General features: G+C 45.7%; 1 protein-coding gene and 1 long non-coding RNA gene across 5 annotated transcripts in view; one reads left to right on the plus strand and one right to left on the minus strand.

Moving 5' to 3' along the window:
* The window catches only part of LOC128107074 (uncharacterized), a 70,976-nt gene extending 62,049 nt beyond the window's left edge, over window positions 1-8,927 (minus strand). For 2 of the 4 annotated variants that reach the window (XR_008216948.1, XR_008216945.1), the window contains exons 1-4: window positions 7,642-8,927; window positions 6,806-6,883; window positions 5,808-5,877; window positions 5,122-5,184 (exon numbers count right to left, since the gene is read on the minus strand). This is a non-coding gene — a long non-coding RNA (uncharacterized LOC128107074). Of the gene's footprint in view, window positions 1-5,121; window positions 5,185-5,807; window positions 5,878-6,805; window positions 6,884-7,625 lie in introns of all 4 variants that reach the window. The other 2 variants (XR_008216946.1, XR_008216947.1) reach the window with 2 other exon arrangements.
* Window positions 8,928-12,798: 3,871 nt separating this feature from the next.
* LOC128114882 (ferritin heavy chain-like) lies at window positions 12,799-14,015 on the plus strand. Its single transcript, XM_052745242.1, has one exon. The coding sequence runs from the start codon at window positions 13,352-13,354 to the stop codon at window positions 13,898-13,900; it is 549 nt and encodes a 182-aa protein (XP_052601202.1). The 5' UTR covers window positions 12,799-13,351; the 3' UTR covers window positions 13,901-14,015.
* Window positions 14,016-17,271: the final 3,256 nt, after the last annotated feature.

Consider the following 17,271-nt stretch of genomic DNA (forward strand, 5'->3'; position numbering starts at 1 on the left):
AACCCTGTCTCGAAAAACCAAAAAAAAAAAAAAAAAAAAAAAAAATGCCATTAAAAAAAAAAAAAAAAAAAAAAGTTTAAAAATCTCCTAATTGTGGGCTTCTACAATATCAAAAAAGAAATTGAGTACAGTTTTTTTATTTCAAGAGGGAAGAAACAAGGAGGAAAGACAATCTAGACAAGGCAAAAACCAAACTCCAACAGTGCAAACAATTTGATGCTCAACATCTGGACTCCATTCACCATCCTCTAGTCTCCCCCAAGGGGCCTGGTTCATCTCTCCAGCTCCAACCTCGAAAGCACATATAACCTGTTTTCTAGGCTCCAGCTGGCTCCATTTCATTGTGGCTATTATTTCTGGTGGCTATTCATGGCACTGGAATCTAAAAAAAAAACTGCTGAGGTCCTTCTCCTGAGCTCTCTTTAGGAATTCCAGCCCTGCCACACAGTGCCAAGCCTCAGCTGCTCACAATGACCCCCTTCATGACTCTAAAACCACTACTACCTGGGTGACTCTTGCATTACCAAGTTTGGCTGCCAGCATGAGGTACATCCTTGTATATAAATTCATGCAGGTGCAGCTTTAATACCTTATTAAACAAGCATTGTTTTTAAATCTTATCTTTCATAAACCTTGTTTTTAGGACTTTGTTTTTAGGACAAGAATTATCATATAAAAATCCATCCTAACCCAAAATATCTTTGAGACCTGTTATTGCCTCCTTGTGTTGTGCAATATTAATTTAAGATGTGTTACATTTGTTTGTGCTGTAGACTATTTGTTTAATGTGCAAAGATGTGTTGCATTCTTTTATGTTGCATTTGTTTAACTCTGTGAAGTTGTGTTATTGTGCCTGTCTAAACACCTGATGGGCTAATGAAGAGTTGAATGGCCAATACAAGGCAGGAGAGAGAAATAGGCAGGGCTGGCAGGCAGAGAGAATAAATAGAAGGAGAAGAACATTAGAGGCAGGAAGAAGCAAGAGAGATCAAGGAGTGAGAAAAGAAGGGGCCAGCCACACAGCCACACAGCCACACAGCCACACAGCCACACAGCCACGGAGTAAGAGTGAAAGTAAGGTTACAGAAGTAAGAAAAGGAAAAAGCCCAGAGGCAAAAGGTAGACAGGATAATTTAAGAAAAGCTGCCTAGAAACAAGCCAAGCTAAGGCCAGGCATCTAAAGACATAATAAGCCTCCGTGTTGTGATTTGGGGTGGGGCCCCAAAAGAGTAAAGAGCCCAAAAGGAAAAAACAACCAACAAATCCTTGGTTGGTTTATACCATGTAGTCACCTTTCATCAAGATGGTGGTCAAGTCACATGGCATTTATCCTCTGTAACCTTAGTAAAGATGGCTGCCAGCTACATGTTTGCCTCCATCAGCGAAGATGGTGGCAAGCCACGAGTTGCTTACATCCCAAGATGCCATCACGTAGCATGCTTCCTTTAAGAATACCTATGTATAGATTTTTAACTATCAACTCCATGTTACAAGTTTTAAGTTAACTGTTTTGATACCAGTTTTACAAATTTTTATTTAAACTTACAAATCTCGAGGTACAGAAAGTTCACATACCAGACTAACAAATTTTGATTTATAAGATTTATAACTTAGCAAGAGTTTCAGGCAGTTAAATGAAACCAATAGTCTACTTTTATTTTTTGCTGTTTTGCTTTGCTATCTTTTCCCTGTCACAAAATCAGGTGGATCACCTAGCATGGGGCAATGAGGAAACTTTTAAATATGCAAGCTTGGCTCTAGAGAATGAAGAGCCATAACCCAACTCCAGAGCCAGCTTTTCAAGATAGTAGATCAATATAAAACAATTTTAATATTATCCACACCCAAAAGACATTTGAATCCCTGCTAAACTGAATCCAGTGACCAGAAAGCTCAGAGATAAGAAATTCTGAGCCCTGGCCTTCAAAGCAGCCATAGCAAACAGTGGCAGAGACAGCAAAAATAAAACCAATAAACACAGAGCACAGAAAGTTCAAGAGATGGAGACAGTGAAAAGTGAAACCAAAGACAACACAAACAAATACGAAACAAACAAGACACAAAACTAGAGCAAGAACTTCAGGTGGGCAGTGCAGATGTCTCGCTCTTTGCCCTGGATGGGAGAGTAATGGGTCATCAGACCCCTCCTCATCCCAGATCAGGATCGCAACAGAACCAGATGTCCCAGAAAATTACTATGACTTACCATGGGAGGCCTCTCTAGACGCTTGCTGCTTTCCTCAGCAAGGCAGTTCACTCTGATAATCTATGAAACCAAAAGCATGCCCTGAAGCATTGGAACATCTCAAGGTGTGCACCTCCTGAGGTGGCCCCTCAGTCCCAGAGTCCTGAAGTGAAGGTCTCCCTTTGGAATTTGGATAGGTGGTGTGATTTCCCTGGGTCCTCCAGAAAATTTTAATCCTACCAGGCAAGAATAAGAACACTGCCACAATTTTTGAGCCAAATTTGAAAGGAGCTTTATTAAATACTGGCCTGGACCATACCCAAGACCCATGCTCAGAATATGGCGCCAAATTACATTAGTCAGGGGCTTATAAAGACAAAACCCACAAGGCTACATACTTTCTGCCTCCATCTGATGAGAGGCAAGCATACTTCCTGCCATACTTCCTGCCTACGTGCCTTCTGCCTATGTGTGAGCAAGCATACATCATTGGGGCAACCAAGCTTGTTTACAGAAGCAAAAACACATGGCTTGTTATTTATTCCATAGAAGTATATAAACAAATAGCAACAGCCAGTTGTAATGAATAATCTGAAGTAAACTCACTCCTATCCACTACACCTGGGAGGGGCACAAAAGCCCATTCCAAGAACAATTTCGTATTTTTGAAGAAACTGAGGTCACAGACTCCTGTTTTCTTGTAGTTCTCTCACAAGCACTTGGAATTCTCCTCATACAGCTCCATTCTTGGACCATGTCCCCACAATTTGTTTTTTGCTTGTATATTATGGTTTCCAATTTTGTGCTTTTATAGGTTTTGTTTCTGTGTGTCTCCATATGTATGTTTCTTGTACTTTTTCTTTTAAAAAAAGTTCTGGGTTTTGTTTGCTTGTTTGTTTTCTAAAGAGAGACGAAAAGACAGCGAGTGGGATTGGGTGAGTGGGGAGGTGGGGAGGATCTGGGAGGAGTTGGGGAGGGGAAAACCATGACCAGAATGTATCGTATGAAAAAAGTATGTATGCATATATACACACGCATAACAGGGCTTAACAAAACATCCATAGCTGATCTAAAACAACAGTTAGGGGTTTTGTGTTAATAGCCCTTGTAATACCCTTATTCTGGGAACCAAAGAAACCTAACAGTAGGCCAGGGTGGTGGCGCACACCTTTAATCCCAGCACTCAGGAGGCAGAGGCAGGTTGATCTCTGTGAGTTTGAGGCCAACCTGGTCTACAAAGCAAGTTCCATGACAGCTAGGGCTACACAGAGAAACCTTGTCCCAAAACACCAAAAAAAAAAAAACCAAACAAACAACAACAACAACAACAAAATACTCTAACAGACAGGAGACTAATCTAGGACCTCAGAATTATTAACGAAGCTATAACTCCACTTACCTTGTGGTCTCCAACCCATATACTCTCCTGCCCAGATTCTGGAAGATTCCAGGTGGTTTACTCATATTTAAAAGATCGCCTTTTACATTTATTTTTGTAAATTTCATATATATGTACTGTAGCTCTATCACTAACCCCCTCCCTCTCCTCTTTTCAACCTGCTACCCCTCCTTTCAAATTTATGGCCTCTTGTTCTTTAATCATTGTTACATACGCATATAAATGAACAAATACATGACTACAACCTGCTGAGTTCACTTAATGTTGCTCAGGATTAGATAACATCAGGGGTTCGTCCCTGAAGAAGGATGGTTCCCCCTCTCTCAGTAGCCATCAATTGCCGGTACCTCTTCATCTAGGGGGTGTGGCCTTCTAAGATTCCCCCACCCACATTGGTGGTGTCATTGTTCAGGTGTTGCTTAGGCAGCCATAATGTTGAGATTTCATGGGTGAGGCTTCCCTGTCATATATAAAGGACACAATCTCCCAGCAGAGACGCTGGTCCTCTGGCTCTTACTATCTTTCTGTCCCCTTGTCTGAGATGATCTCTGAGCGTTCATTGTGTGGGGTTCTGTTGTACAATGAACTTTTGACCATTTGTGGCTTTCTGTAATGGTTTCTGCCTGCTGCAAAAAGCAGCCTCTTTAATGAGGGGTGAGAGTTTATCTGTGGATATAAGGATCAGTATTTAGACTGTAGTTAGAAATTATGGTTTAGGAAAGTGGCAGTAGTATGTTCTCTAGGTTCCATGACCTCACCAGTTACAAGGAGTTGGCTAAGTTTACAGTATTAGGCATGAATAATGTTTGGGTGGGAGCTCCACCTCAACCCCTGGCACCCTGGCATCCATATACCCAAAGAGTCTGGAATGTTCTGGTGGAAGATCTACCTCAACTCCCCTCTCCCATCTCTTTCCCCAAACCCACCCCTTCAAAGCCCACCAAACACAGCTCCTCCTCCAGAAAGGCTCAAGACCACTCCCACAGGGTATATAAGCTGCATCCCAGAAAACAGACTCGTGGTTTTCTGGTCTCTCATCCCTGTCTCCTCTCTGAGGGGCCGGAGAATCACCCGGGAACGCTTTACCCATTAAACCGGGGCTTTTTCTAATTCAGTCTGATTTGGTCTGATTTGGATTGCTGCGTCAGTGGAGAGGCTTATTGGGGTGCAAAAACTTATCAAATAACTCTTGCTGGGTAAGTGTAAGTACAAATAGGCAGCTGTTGGGTATTCCCCAGGACGTAAGTGCCACTATTGCACCGAAATGATGTCTCTTTCTGTATCCTTTTATACACTGAGTCCAAATATCTGTTTGCTTTTGAAGGCCTAGCCTCCCAGGTTAGCCAACTCACCTGCATAGTCCTACCCCAGTGATTCAGGGACACTCCTCATCTATTTGGCTAGGCCTTATCTAGGGACCTGCTCCCCTTCTCCAGCCCTCAAGCCAAAGTTCTCCAATATGTAAGTGACCTCCTTTTTTGTGCGCCTACAGAAAAAGATCCCCAAGTAAGAACTAAGGCACTCCTTAAATTCTTACCTGATAGAGGCCATAAGGGATCCAAAAAGAAAGTCCAATTGTGACAAATACTTAGGAGTGGTCCTATTTAAAAGAAGGGGAAATTAAATGAAGACCATGTGCTACCTGTGTCTTCCTTCCCTTTAACAAAACACACTTAAACCTCAAGGGTTTTTAGGAACTACTGGATTCTATAGGCTCTTTTTTCCAAGGAAATAGCTTGACCTCTATATCAGCTAATAAAAGAAGCCAAGGCAGGGAAGATACAAACCCTGATCTAAAGGTCCAGAGGAACTTTAGAACACCTAAACCCACCAAAACATTTTACACTGGACCCTCTCTCTGTCTCTGTCTCTGTCTGTCTCTCTCACGCTCACACATACATACACGCACCCCTCTCTCCTCATCTCCCTCTGGCCCCTCTCCCCTCTTCTGTCTCCTCTCTCTGTCCTGTTTCCCTCTCCATCTCTCTCTTCTTCTCTCTTTCACCCTCCTTCCCCTCACTTCCCCTCCATCTCTCCCTCCCCCTCTCCTCCCTCTCTCTCCCCTCATCCTCTCCTCTCCCCCTCTCTCCTCTCCCCTTTCTATGCCCTCTTTCTCTCTCCCTCCCTCCCTTCCTCCCTGTCTTAGGGTTTCTATTGCTGTGAAGAGACACCATGACCACAGCAACTCCTGTAAAGGAAAGCGTTTCATTGGGGCTGCCTTACAGTTCATGGCGGGAAGCATGGCAGCACACACGCAGACATGGTGCTGGAGAAGGGGCTGAGAGTTCTGCATCTGGATCCGCAAACAGCAGGGAGAGAGACTGTGAGCCATATTTTCTCCCACAAGGCCACACCTACTTCAACAAGGCTACACCTAATAGTACCACTCCCTATGAGCCTATGGGGGCCATTTTTATTCAAACCACCGCACTCCCCCCCTCTCTTTTTTCTCTTCTTCCCTGTCCTAGTTAAGGATACTATTGCTATGATGAAACACCATGACCAAAGCAAATTGGGGAGGAAAGGGTTTGTTTGGCTTAAGCTTCCACATCACTGTCCATCAGCAAAGGAAGTCAGGACCAGAACTCAAGCAGGGCAGAAACCTGGAGGCAGGAGCTGATGCAGAGGCCATGAAGGAGTGCTGCTTATTGGCTTGCTCCTTATAGTTTGCTCAGCCTGCTTTCTGACCCAGGACCCAGGGTGGCCCCACCTACAATGGGCTGGACCCTCCCCCATCAATCACTAATTAAGAAAATGCCCACAGGCTTGCCCACAGCCTGATTTTATGGAAGCACTTTCTCAATTGATGTTCCCTCCTCTCAGATGACTATATCTTGTGTCAAGTTGACATAACTAGCCAGCTCTCTCTCTCTCTCCCTCTCTCCCCCCCACCCCGTCTTCTCTCTCCCTCCCCTCTCATCTCTCCTAACCCTCTCTCCCCTCTCTCTCCTGTCTCTCCTATCTCTTCTCTCTCTGTCTCTCTCCCCCTCCTTCCCCCCCCCCCCCGTCCTCCTTCTCTCCTTCTCCCTTCCCCTCCCTCTCTTCTCTCTTCTTCCTCCTCCCCAGACCTTATCATTCCTGGTAATCATAAAGATCTCCAGAATGGAAGCTCCAAAAGTCATACTTTCTTAACAATGACAATAATAGTTTAAAAAGTTCTAGTTTCGCAAACAACATGAAGAGATGCATAGCTGTAAATAACACTTGTTTAAATCACCTACTTCATTCTCCTACTCTCACTTCCAGTGGAAAAAGTGCCAAGAGTTCTGTATCGGGCCACTTCTGGTCCAAGACTTAGCCTGCAGTAGAGGAGACAAGGCATTAAGGGATTTGCTTTAAAGCTGTATTTGCATACCCTCTTACACAACCTCAACAGAACATCTGCCTTCTGGTATGCCTCCCCGAGCTGCTACTACGAGTCTTGAAAAAACTCTTAGAATTTGTTACGATTGCCCAAAACAGTCTTTTGAAAAACTGTCCAGGATCAGGGAGATGACCCAAAGGATAAGCCTGATGACCTGAGTTCAATACCAGGGACCCATATAGTAGAAGAACGGAACTGATTCCTGTAAGTTGTTGTCTGACCTCCACGTGCACAGTCATTCGTGTGCACACGCAAATAAATATAAATAAATAAGTGTAATTTTAAAAACTTCAGAAGAAAAAACTGTCCTACCATCCTTAGGTTTCTAATTCCTTTCTGTCTTTTCCCACTGGAAAAGGGGAGGGTAAAGTCAGAGATCTTAAGTAGGCAAAGGCAGAGAAGGCAGCAAAGAGTCTCTCTCTCTCTCTCTCTCTCTCTCTCTCTCTCTCTCTCTCTCTCTCTCTCTCTCTCCCCCCTCCCTGTCCCCTCCCCTCTCCTTGCCCCCCCTCTTGTGTATGTGTGTGTGTGTGTGTGTGTGTGTGTGTGTGTGTGTGTGTGTGTGTGTGTGTGTGTGTACATTCCGGTGCACATAGGCTGCAACCCGCCTGCAAACACGTCTCTATGAAGAGCCAACAGAACCGGCTGCTCCCTTCCAACCCTTCCCTCCATCACCAGACCTCGCCCTTTTGCAACCTCAGCTGACACTTTTGCAGACCTCGCCCTTTTGCAACAACAGCTGACAGGGCGAGGAGATGGTTGTGCTCCTGGTGAGAGGTTGCTTCTTCATCCGGAGAGTGGGCGAATGGCGGAGGAGAACAGAGGCGTGCGCAGCTGTTTGGCGCTGCCAAACCACGTGGTGTGTGTGGAAGAGCGCGAAGGTAGCGGCTCGGGGCGCGGCTGGGGCGGGAGGGAGGCTAACCGGAAGGGCACGCTGGCGTCCCGCTCCCCGCCCCGACTCCGGCAGAACTACAGAGACGCGCTCCCAGGAACCTTGAGGTCTGCTTTGGGGAGGATTCTTGAGTGAGCTTTGCAAATGCTCTCTGGGGTTGCAGGGCGCACGAACCTGGAGTCTGGTGCCCCCTAGTGGACTAGAGCTATCTGAACGTGAAGCACCTCGAGGATCGGAGTGGACTGTGTGGCTCAAAACCAGAACACCTTTGCCACCTGCCCCACTGCCTTCAGAATGTGGAAAAGGGACCTCGGGCATCACCGAGGCTCAATGTGGAGGAGCACAGGGCCATCCTGCAGGTGGTCACCGAGGAGGAGAAACCCAGTTTAAAACTGACCACAGGCTGGTACAGGCAAGATTGCTTAAGCATCTGTAATCCCAGCACATGGGAGGCTGAACCGTCAGGATCACAAGTTCGAGGCCAGCCTGGGATCACAGTGTCAGATCTCACAAAGGACCTTTCCCCTCGGGAAGATCTATGTCTCCTTTCCCTGGCCACAACCCTACTAGACTAGAGGAATTTGTAACAGCATCGTCAGTTTTACTAAACAAGGGAGCACCGAGGGTTGTAAGAGCCATCCAAAGCACCTGGAGTCACGTATTTGAAAGCAGGCATTGGAAAACATAAAATGGGGTCACATATATAGTCTGCCAGTAAATTGAGACCCATCAAGTCATCAGTGACATATGCCCAGACCCAGGACATAGACTTGGGAAGCAGACAGGAGAACTACATTATTAGTACACCACTTAATAGCTTTATTGCCTCGGGAAGTCCTGTCCCAGTCCCAGTTTCTTGATATGTAAGAAGGGTAAAACCTAATGTGAAGCTCAGTGTGGTGTGTGTGGTGCAAACCTGTAATCCCAGCACGTGGAGACAGGGGATCAACAGTTCAAGGTCATCTGCAGCTGTGTTACAAGAGTGTGTTTGAGAGTCTCATCTGGGATACGCGAGACAAGCAATTCTGTCTCAAGAATGAAAGAGAGAGGGAGCTATGGGGAGAAGCCCTGGTAGATGTTCCTAATGGATTAGTAAAAGGATTAGAGGACACATGTATAAATAAACAGGAGCTACTGCTATTTATGCATATGTTGACCCTCGTTCTCAGTTCCCATGTGTGTCTTTGTTGGGGGGAAGACCTAAAGAAGTTTATGGCAAAGCCAAAAAAAAAAAAAACTAGTAAAATTAAAATTTTTTTTAAAAAAAGCAAGGGTTGGGTGTGGTGGCGCATGCTTCTAATCCCATTCATTACTCAGGAGGTGAGGCAGATAGATCACAAGGAGTTCCAGGACAGCCTGGGCTACAGAGTGAGACCTTGCCTCAAAAAAACAAAAACAAAAACAAAAAACAAAACAAACAACAACAACCAAAAAAAACCCATAAAACAGAACCAAACAATCTCCCCAAAAGAAATGAGTAAGGCATGCTGACATGCTAATCATCATTCTAAACTCAGGGATGTGAGCTTCAAATGTGGTTGTGACTTTCCTGGCAGCTGGGGTGCACAGTTGCTCACATCGGACAGAGGGAGGGACTAGCAGCACTCCTCGAAGGAGCTGGGGGCTCTCCTGGTTCCAGGTTTCAGAAGCCGTGTCTCAGGGGGAGATGTTCTGGCTTGACTTATGAACGACCTACAAGGTTTTCTTTCCTGGGGCTTTCCTAACAACAGGAGCGGGATCTACCAATTGGGACTGTGACGACTTCTGTAGCAATTACTAGTCATAATCCTTCCAAGTCCCTGCTCTGTTAGGAGGTCACCCAGAGGACTTGTAGACTCGCTGTTCCCACACCCAAGGAAATATTTTGTTACCCACACAGAAGCCTCAGATTGACAACAAATCTCTTAAGCATATAGGGGTAGTTTTAGATTAAATAGCTAAATTCAAAATGTCCTTCCCTTTCTGTAGCCCAATTCCGGCCACACTACTCTCCCATCAAAGGCCACGGTCACCTTTCAGAAGCATTTATATAGGAAGTGAACAGCCTTTGCCAAAAAGTACTACAGGTGAGCTTTCCCAGCCAACCGCTAAGGCACCTCAACTAATCTGCATATGCTAACGTGGGTTCCAGGAAAGGCGTCAAAATAAGCCCCTGTCCTCCCTCGCCTTTACTTTAATCCCCACATAGGTTTTGCTTTTACCATATGGTAATTATTTCCAAATCACAAGTGCAAACACTCACTCTGATTGGAAAATTAGCAGATTTCAAACTCAGGTAATTTGTCCCTAATGAGGAACTTGTTGAACTGAATTTAACAATTAACTCGAACACCCTTTGCTGCCTGCCGCTGAGGCAGGGAGTGGGAGACAGAAGGGCAAGTCAAGGGCTAGGGTCCAGCAAGTGAAGGCTGGGATGGGGCCAAGTGTGTTCATGAGACTTAGAACCGCAGAGACTTGGCTGCTCAAAGAGCTGTATGTGTGTATAATGGGCCCAACTTGGGATGTATATGAACATAGAGAGGCTAATACAGAAAGTCTTCTGTATCCACAAGCCGCCTCCCATTGCTATGAGGAGGTGTTCGGTTTCCTCAGATCTCGACCCCAGCAGCAATCTCGGTTCTTGTGCTCCCAAAAGAGAAGAACTCAGATAGGACACAGTAATAGATAAAGCAGTGAAGGGTTTAATTAGAGCAAGCAAGGAAGCAAGAATGAACACTTTCTGGGGGGGAAAGTGGGTCTAGCCGAGCAGCCGAGACCTCCATCCTAGCAGGCATGGGACTTCCATCTCTCCACTACCTGTTGTCCCTCCCTGTCCCTCTCCCAGGGTAAGCACTTCATGGAAAGGGATGTGCTCTTCATGGAAGCCCACTTTTACCCAGAATCCAGTCCAAATAGATATATAAGATACAAAAGTATTCATAGGGGTTTAAGTACCCTTAAAATTGTTGAAAAGTTTACTAGGGAAAAGAGTAACAGTATTCTGTGCATGCTCCCTTGGAGATGAAGTCTTGAAGATGCTTTAATCTGCCCTTTCTAGCAGCATGGACCACTTTCTCCCATTGTCCCTTCCATGCTGATTTGGGGAAGTTTGGGAAGCTGGACTCTCTGGAGTCTAGAGCATCAGTTAACCACCACCATTATCTTTATACCGTTTCAGGGACCTGATCAAGCCTGCATGTTGTTCCCTAGGTCTGCTATTTCACGCTGTATAAATGGAACATGTTTAAGAAAATCAGAAGCAGTACACAGACGTTGGTGCTGTTGGTCACCATCTCCTGGAGCTAACCTCCTGTTTAGCGCCACCACTATCCACTCATGACTGATCTGGTATCAGCTGTGCAGAAGGAACTGCAGACCTGGAAGACAGATAAGCAAGAGGACTGGAAGGAAAAGCAAAAAGAGAGGGAGGACCCCACCCCACCCCACCCCCGCCATTACTCAGGCTCCCAAGTCCCTTGGGAAGGTGAAATAGATGAGTTTTAGTTAACTGCTGGGATGGTTAGGGTCCCCTTCCTGGGCATTTTGCATGTGATTATGCAGAGCTTTTCAAACCATTCTCTTTTATCCTCCTTGCTCCGTGCCTGGTGCCCCTTAGTTGCTGCAGATCACAACCCAGGTAAGCACAGACTGAGGATTTCAAGTTCACCCAAGCATAGGGATCATCACTGTTACTGTGAGCTTCAGTGAACTTCAGCCGCAAGACCTGGCACTCAGTTCGTGCTTGAGACTGTTCTGCATTCTGCTTTGCTCCTTCATCCTTTCAGAATGCCAGTAACACCACCCAGAAAAAAAAAGCCACAAACCACATGTGGCTATGAAGCACTCCAAAGGTAACTAGTGAAAATAAAGAGCTAATTTTTAAATTTTGTTTACCTGAAATTATTTTAAAACCTAACAATTGCAGCACACGCCTTTAATCCCAGCACTCAGGAGGCAGAGGCAGGCAGATCCCTGAGTTTAAGTCCAGCTTGGTCTACAGAGTGAGTTCCAGGATAGCCAGGGCTACACAGGGAAACCCTGTCTCCAAAAACGAAAACTAAAATAAAAGTTAAAAATTGATACTTGATTCACTTATAATTATCAGGAAAATTATAAGTACATTTGAGAATTGACTCTGCATTTTCTTCTTTGGTAATGAAGATTATTTATGGATACATGTGTGTCTGTGTGGATGGGCACATGCGTGCACATACTGAGGAAGGCAGAAGAAGGGAGCTGGATCCCCTGGAGCTGAAGTCACAGGCAGCTGTAAACCACATGACATGGGAGCTGAGAACATAATTTGGGTCCTCCGGAACAGCGGCCAGCATTCTTACCACTGAGCCATTTCTCCAGCCCCCCCCCCTGAATCTGCATTTCAACTGTAAGTTTTCTACAAATCTCAATTCATAGCATGTATTTTTGTGTGTCTGTGTGTGTATGTGTTGGGAGTCGGGGCCACTTGGAGGCTAGAGGACAACCTCACCTGTCTCTTCCAGGTACCATCTACCTATTTTTTTTTAAGCAAGGCCTCTTACTGGCCTATAACTTGTGAAGTAGGCTACACTAACTGGCCTGCGAGCCCCAGAGACCTGCTTGCCTCTGCACCGCGATGCCAGTTTGGTGGTTGTTTTGTTTTGTTTTTTTCCTTCTTCATGTGGTTTCTGGGATACCAGACTCAGTTCATCAGGCTTGCAATGCAAGCAAGCACTTAACAAACTGAGCTATGAGCCCAGCCACATGTCAAGTATATTTTATGAAAATTTAGCATCTCAATTGGGACAATGTCTATAGAGTTAGAACACTGGGTCTGAAAATATACAAGGTCTCATTGAGAATTTGTAAACATTGATAAAATGGAAATGATAATATTTTAGATGGACTGGACTGGACCAAGTAAGTTTTATTGAAGTAATGTCTCTTGTTTTGTTGTTTGTTTTTAATTTTGAAAATGTGGCTATGAGAAAATTTAAATCACACATGGGGCTATGTTCCATCCTATGTTACTGCTATGTGAGATGAGATCACGCTATCTAACTGGACTGGCCTCAAACTACTCATCTTCCTGCATCATCCTCCAACTGTTGAGATTATAGTCATATGCCACCACACCAGGATTCCAATAGGATTTTCAAAGCACTGTATGGCAAAGGCACTCCCTTCATGTATCTTCAAGGAATTAGCTTGTTCTCAACATCCCTTGTGACAAAAGGCCCGCTTTGGCCACATATATCCTGCTGTACTAAGGCTACCTGGTTGTTACTGGATGCTCATTTCTGAAACCATCTTCTGTGTAACCTGTTGAATAATTCTGGTCCACCCACATTCATATAACCCTCTCACTATCAACACACTTTGAAAAGGTTCTGGAGACGTTCCCGCCCAGAGTCGCCCCGGTTTCCTGCTTCAGCAGTGCTTGAACCAAACCGGTGCTCGACCGCTCCGACCCCAGCTGGCTGCTCCGAGCCAGAACCCTTTGCAACCTCGTCTCTCCGCTGCTCCAGCGTCGCCACCTCGCCTCGCCCCGCCGCTGCCATGACCACCGCGTCTCCCTCGCAAGTGTGCCAGAACTACCACCAGGACTCGGAGGCTGCCATCAACCGGCACATCAACCTGGAACTGTATGCCTCCTACGTCTATCTGTCTACGTCTTGCTACTTCAACCGGGGTGATGTAGCTCTGAGGAACGTTGCCAAATACTTTCTCCACCAATCTCATGAGGAGAGGGAGCATGCTGAGAAACTGATGAAGCTACAGAGCCAACGAGGTGGCCGAATCTTCCTGCAGGATATCAAGAAACCAGACCGCGATGACCGGGAGAACGGGCTGAATGCAGTGGAGTGCGCACTGCACTTGGAGATGAGTGTGAATCAGCCACTACTGGAACTGCACAAACTGGCTGCTGACAAAAACGGGCCCCCCTTGTGTGACTTCATTGAGACCCATTACCTGAATGAGCAGGTGAAACCCATCAGAGAACTGGGTGACCACGTGACCAACCTCGGCAAGATGGGAACCCCTGAAGCCGGCCTGGCGGAACATCTCTTTGACAAGCACACCCTGGGACACAGTGATGAGAGCTAAGCTGACTTCCCCAAAGCCACGAGTGACTTCACTGGTCACTGAGGCCGTGCATGCATGTCGGACTGCCTTTATCTTTTCTATAAGTCACACCAAAACATCCGCTTAAGTTCTTTAATTTGTACCGTTTCTTCAAATAAAGAATTTTGGTACCAAAAAAAAGAAAAAAAGAAAGAGAGAGAAAGAAAGAAAGAAAGAAAGAAAGAAAGAAAGAAAGAAAGAAAGAAAGAAAGAAAGAAAGAAAGGAAAGAGAGAGAGAGAAAGAAAGAAAGAAAGAAAGAAAGAAAGAAAGAAAGAAAGGAAAGAGAGAGAGAGAAAGAAAGAAAGAAAGAAAGAAAGAAAGAAAGAAAGAAAGAAAGGGTTCTGGAGGCATGATTTTTGAAAAACTAATTTTGAAAATAAATAAATAAGTAAATAATGTTGAGGCCAGAGAGATGTCTCAGAGGGTAAAAGTGCTAGCCACACAAGCATGACAAGGCAAGTTCAATTCCCAAAACTCATGTAAAAATGCAGGTGTTCTGGCCAACAGCTGTAACCCCAGTGCTCTCTAATACGAGATGAGAGGTGGAAACCGGAGAATAACCCTGGAGCTCAAGAGTTATCTCCCCTGGAGTACACAGCACACCAGCAGAAACAGCAAGAGAGACCCTGCCTCAAAAAAAAAAGGTGTAAGGCAGATCCCAAAAGCAGTCATCTGATCTCTACAAATACTTATACTTACACACATAAGAAATAAATAAATTGATTAATAATTAATTTTGAATGGTGAGTAAGAATTCATCTTGAATTAGGAAAGAGAAGCTGGGTGGTAGTGGTGCACGCCTTTAGTCTCAGCACTCAGGAGGCAGGAGAATCTCAGTGAGTTTGAGGTCAGCCTGTTCTACATAGTGAGCTCCAGGATGACCAGAACTATGAGAAACATTGTCCAAAAAAGAAAAGAAAAGAAAAGAAAAGATGTTCCAGGTTCTCATGACACTAAAGTCAAGTGAAATCATAAACTGTAGCTGGCTCCAGGATCTGGGTTGATGTCTGTGGCTCCTGTTGCCACTAGGGGCTATGCAGATGTCCAGTGTCTGGACAGCCAACTGAGACCATGTTGGTGTCTGAGGGCCTTGCTGCCACTGGGCCATACTGATACAGGGTGGCCTGTGCTGCTATTGGGGCCATGGTGACATCCATGTTCCTGCTGCAGTTGGGGTTTGTGATGATGTCCATAGCCCGTGTTACCACAGGTGGGTCATAGGAACCATGCGTTGAAATCTGAGGGCCATGCTGAGCTGGCCCCACCCTTTACTGGACCTCAGATGGTTGGCCCTCCCCCACTCAGGATAGATGGCTCCCACCCCTTACCAAGGTTATGGAAGAGCTGGCCCTGATGGCATGGGCATAGAGAACTGGCTCTGCCCCTTGCCTGAGAGGACAGTCCCAGTGGCTCAGACCCACCAGCTCAGCTACCACCCAGACCCACATCCTATCATTCACCCCATCTATGACCTGCTGGGGTGTCTGCAGGGTCTGGTCCTGTGAGATCGGCAGGATCTCCATGACTCAGGACAACAGCAGGATATCCAAGAGTTTTGGTGACGGTCCAGTGATAATGGCATGCCAAAGGCTTTGAACCAGACCAATGACTCACTGCAATGAACATTCTCGGGTGGGGCTGATTGGACAAAGGGGTGTACTGCGTAACACAACACATGCCATGGATTAATGAAGAGGTCTTGGAAAGACAGAGGAGAGGTGTGGGTTTTGTTTTGTTTTGTTTTGCATTTAATTAATTTTGGGGGTGTCTTTTGGGAGGCATGCTACAAGGGTGAGGGAAAGATATGGAGGGTCTGAGAGGTAAGCATGATTTGGAAGCATGATGTGAAACTCCCAAAGAATCAATAAAAATTATGTTAAAAAAATAAAATGTAGCCAGCTAATATTCTTAATAGGAACAATACACAAAGTGATAACAGGGTGGAGATAATTCCAGGGAAATAAACAGATGCCACTAACTGGTAATTGGAAACAAAGATGAATTTACTTGCCTGTCTGAAAAGAAAGGGCACATCTCTCAAACAAAACATTCTGTTTATTGTACCTGAATGGACCAGTTACAGAGCAAAGGGAGGAAGGACAGGAAATCCGGCCGCACGCTGAGATCTGCTTGGCTCTGAAGGCTGAGCTTGAGTTCTTTGCAACTGTTCACTGGACCAGTTCACTTCTTCCAAGTGCAGGCTCCACTCCCAGCGATGTCCAGGATGCTCCAGTCAGCTCTCTGTCCCTCTGGTGGCCGAGGGGACCAGCTGGCTTGAAGGAGGCCAAATCTTTGTTGAAGAGCACCAGCAGGACCTCGGTATAGGTTTATGCCGGTGACATCACGGTCACTGTCCCTTCAGAACCGACAGGCCGAGTTTCCACTTCTTAGGGCAAAAGGCAAATAAACATACATGTGCACTTACAAAGGCAAAGGTCATGTAGGCAGATTATCCTTAAGAGTTACTAAAGAACAAAACATAACCAGTAAAATGACACCTGTACATGAATGTGGGCAGCACCACTACCCACAGTAGCCAAAAGGTGGAAACAACCCAAACACAGATAAACAGATCAGGCTCCAAGTGCTGGTACATAGTACAAGATGAATAAACATCAAACACGTGCCAGGCAAAAATGTAGACACAAAATGTACAAAGTTGTACAAAACACTGTAGAATTCACCTAATATCAACCCCGACAACTATTAAATCCATAGGGCCACGGAGCAAACTGGTGGTTGCCAGTAGCTGAGGGAGGACAGGGGGAGGATGCTTTCCTCCGCAGTGCTTAATAGGTCCAGGACTTCTTTGGAAGTGCTGAGCATGTCTTGGAAACAGACAGAGGGGCTGGCCGCACAGCACCGCCACCGTCATAAGTGCTAAGGTATTTATGGGACCGTCAGTGTTACCTTGGCACAGGTAAACGTTTGTTACAGAACTCATCACACCTCGACTCTCTCATATTCTGGTTGTGAGCCTAGCCTTTACCGGCTGAGCCATCTCTCCAGCCCAACACACCTCGACTCTTTCATATTCTAGTTGTGAGCCTAGCCTTTACCGGCTGAGCCATCTCTCCAGCCCAACACACCTCGACTCTCTAAGGGAATAAAGAAAAAAAGGACAGAACAGTTCAGTCCATTGAAACAAGGAAAACTGGGGTGGGGTGATCTGGCAGAGGGTGTTGAACAACTGATGAGGAATAAACAGAGTCAGGGGAAGGGCAGAGGAAGAGGGCATCTCACCTAGCAGCGTCCGAAGGCTGTGGGCGCTGCAGAAGCAGACCAGAAACCTGAGTTTCCAAGTGCTTATTTCCTTCGTCCAAGTAACCTAGAACGTTCTAAAACATGTAAA

The sequence above is a fragment of the Peromyscus californicus genome, unplaced genomic scaffold (assembly GCF_007827085.1).
Source record: "Peromyscus californicus insignis strain IS unplaced genomic scaffold, ASM782708v3 Scaffold_10__1_contigs__length_136768540, whole genome shotgun sequence".
Taxonomy (NCBI): domain Eukaryota; kingdom Metazoa; phylum Chordata; class Mammalia; order Rodentia; family Cricetidae; genus Peromyscus; species Peromyscus californicus.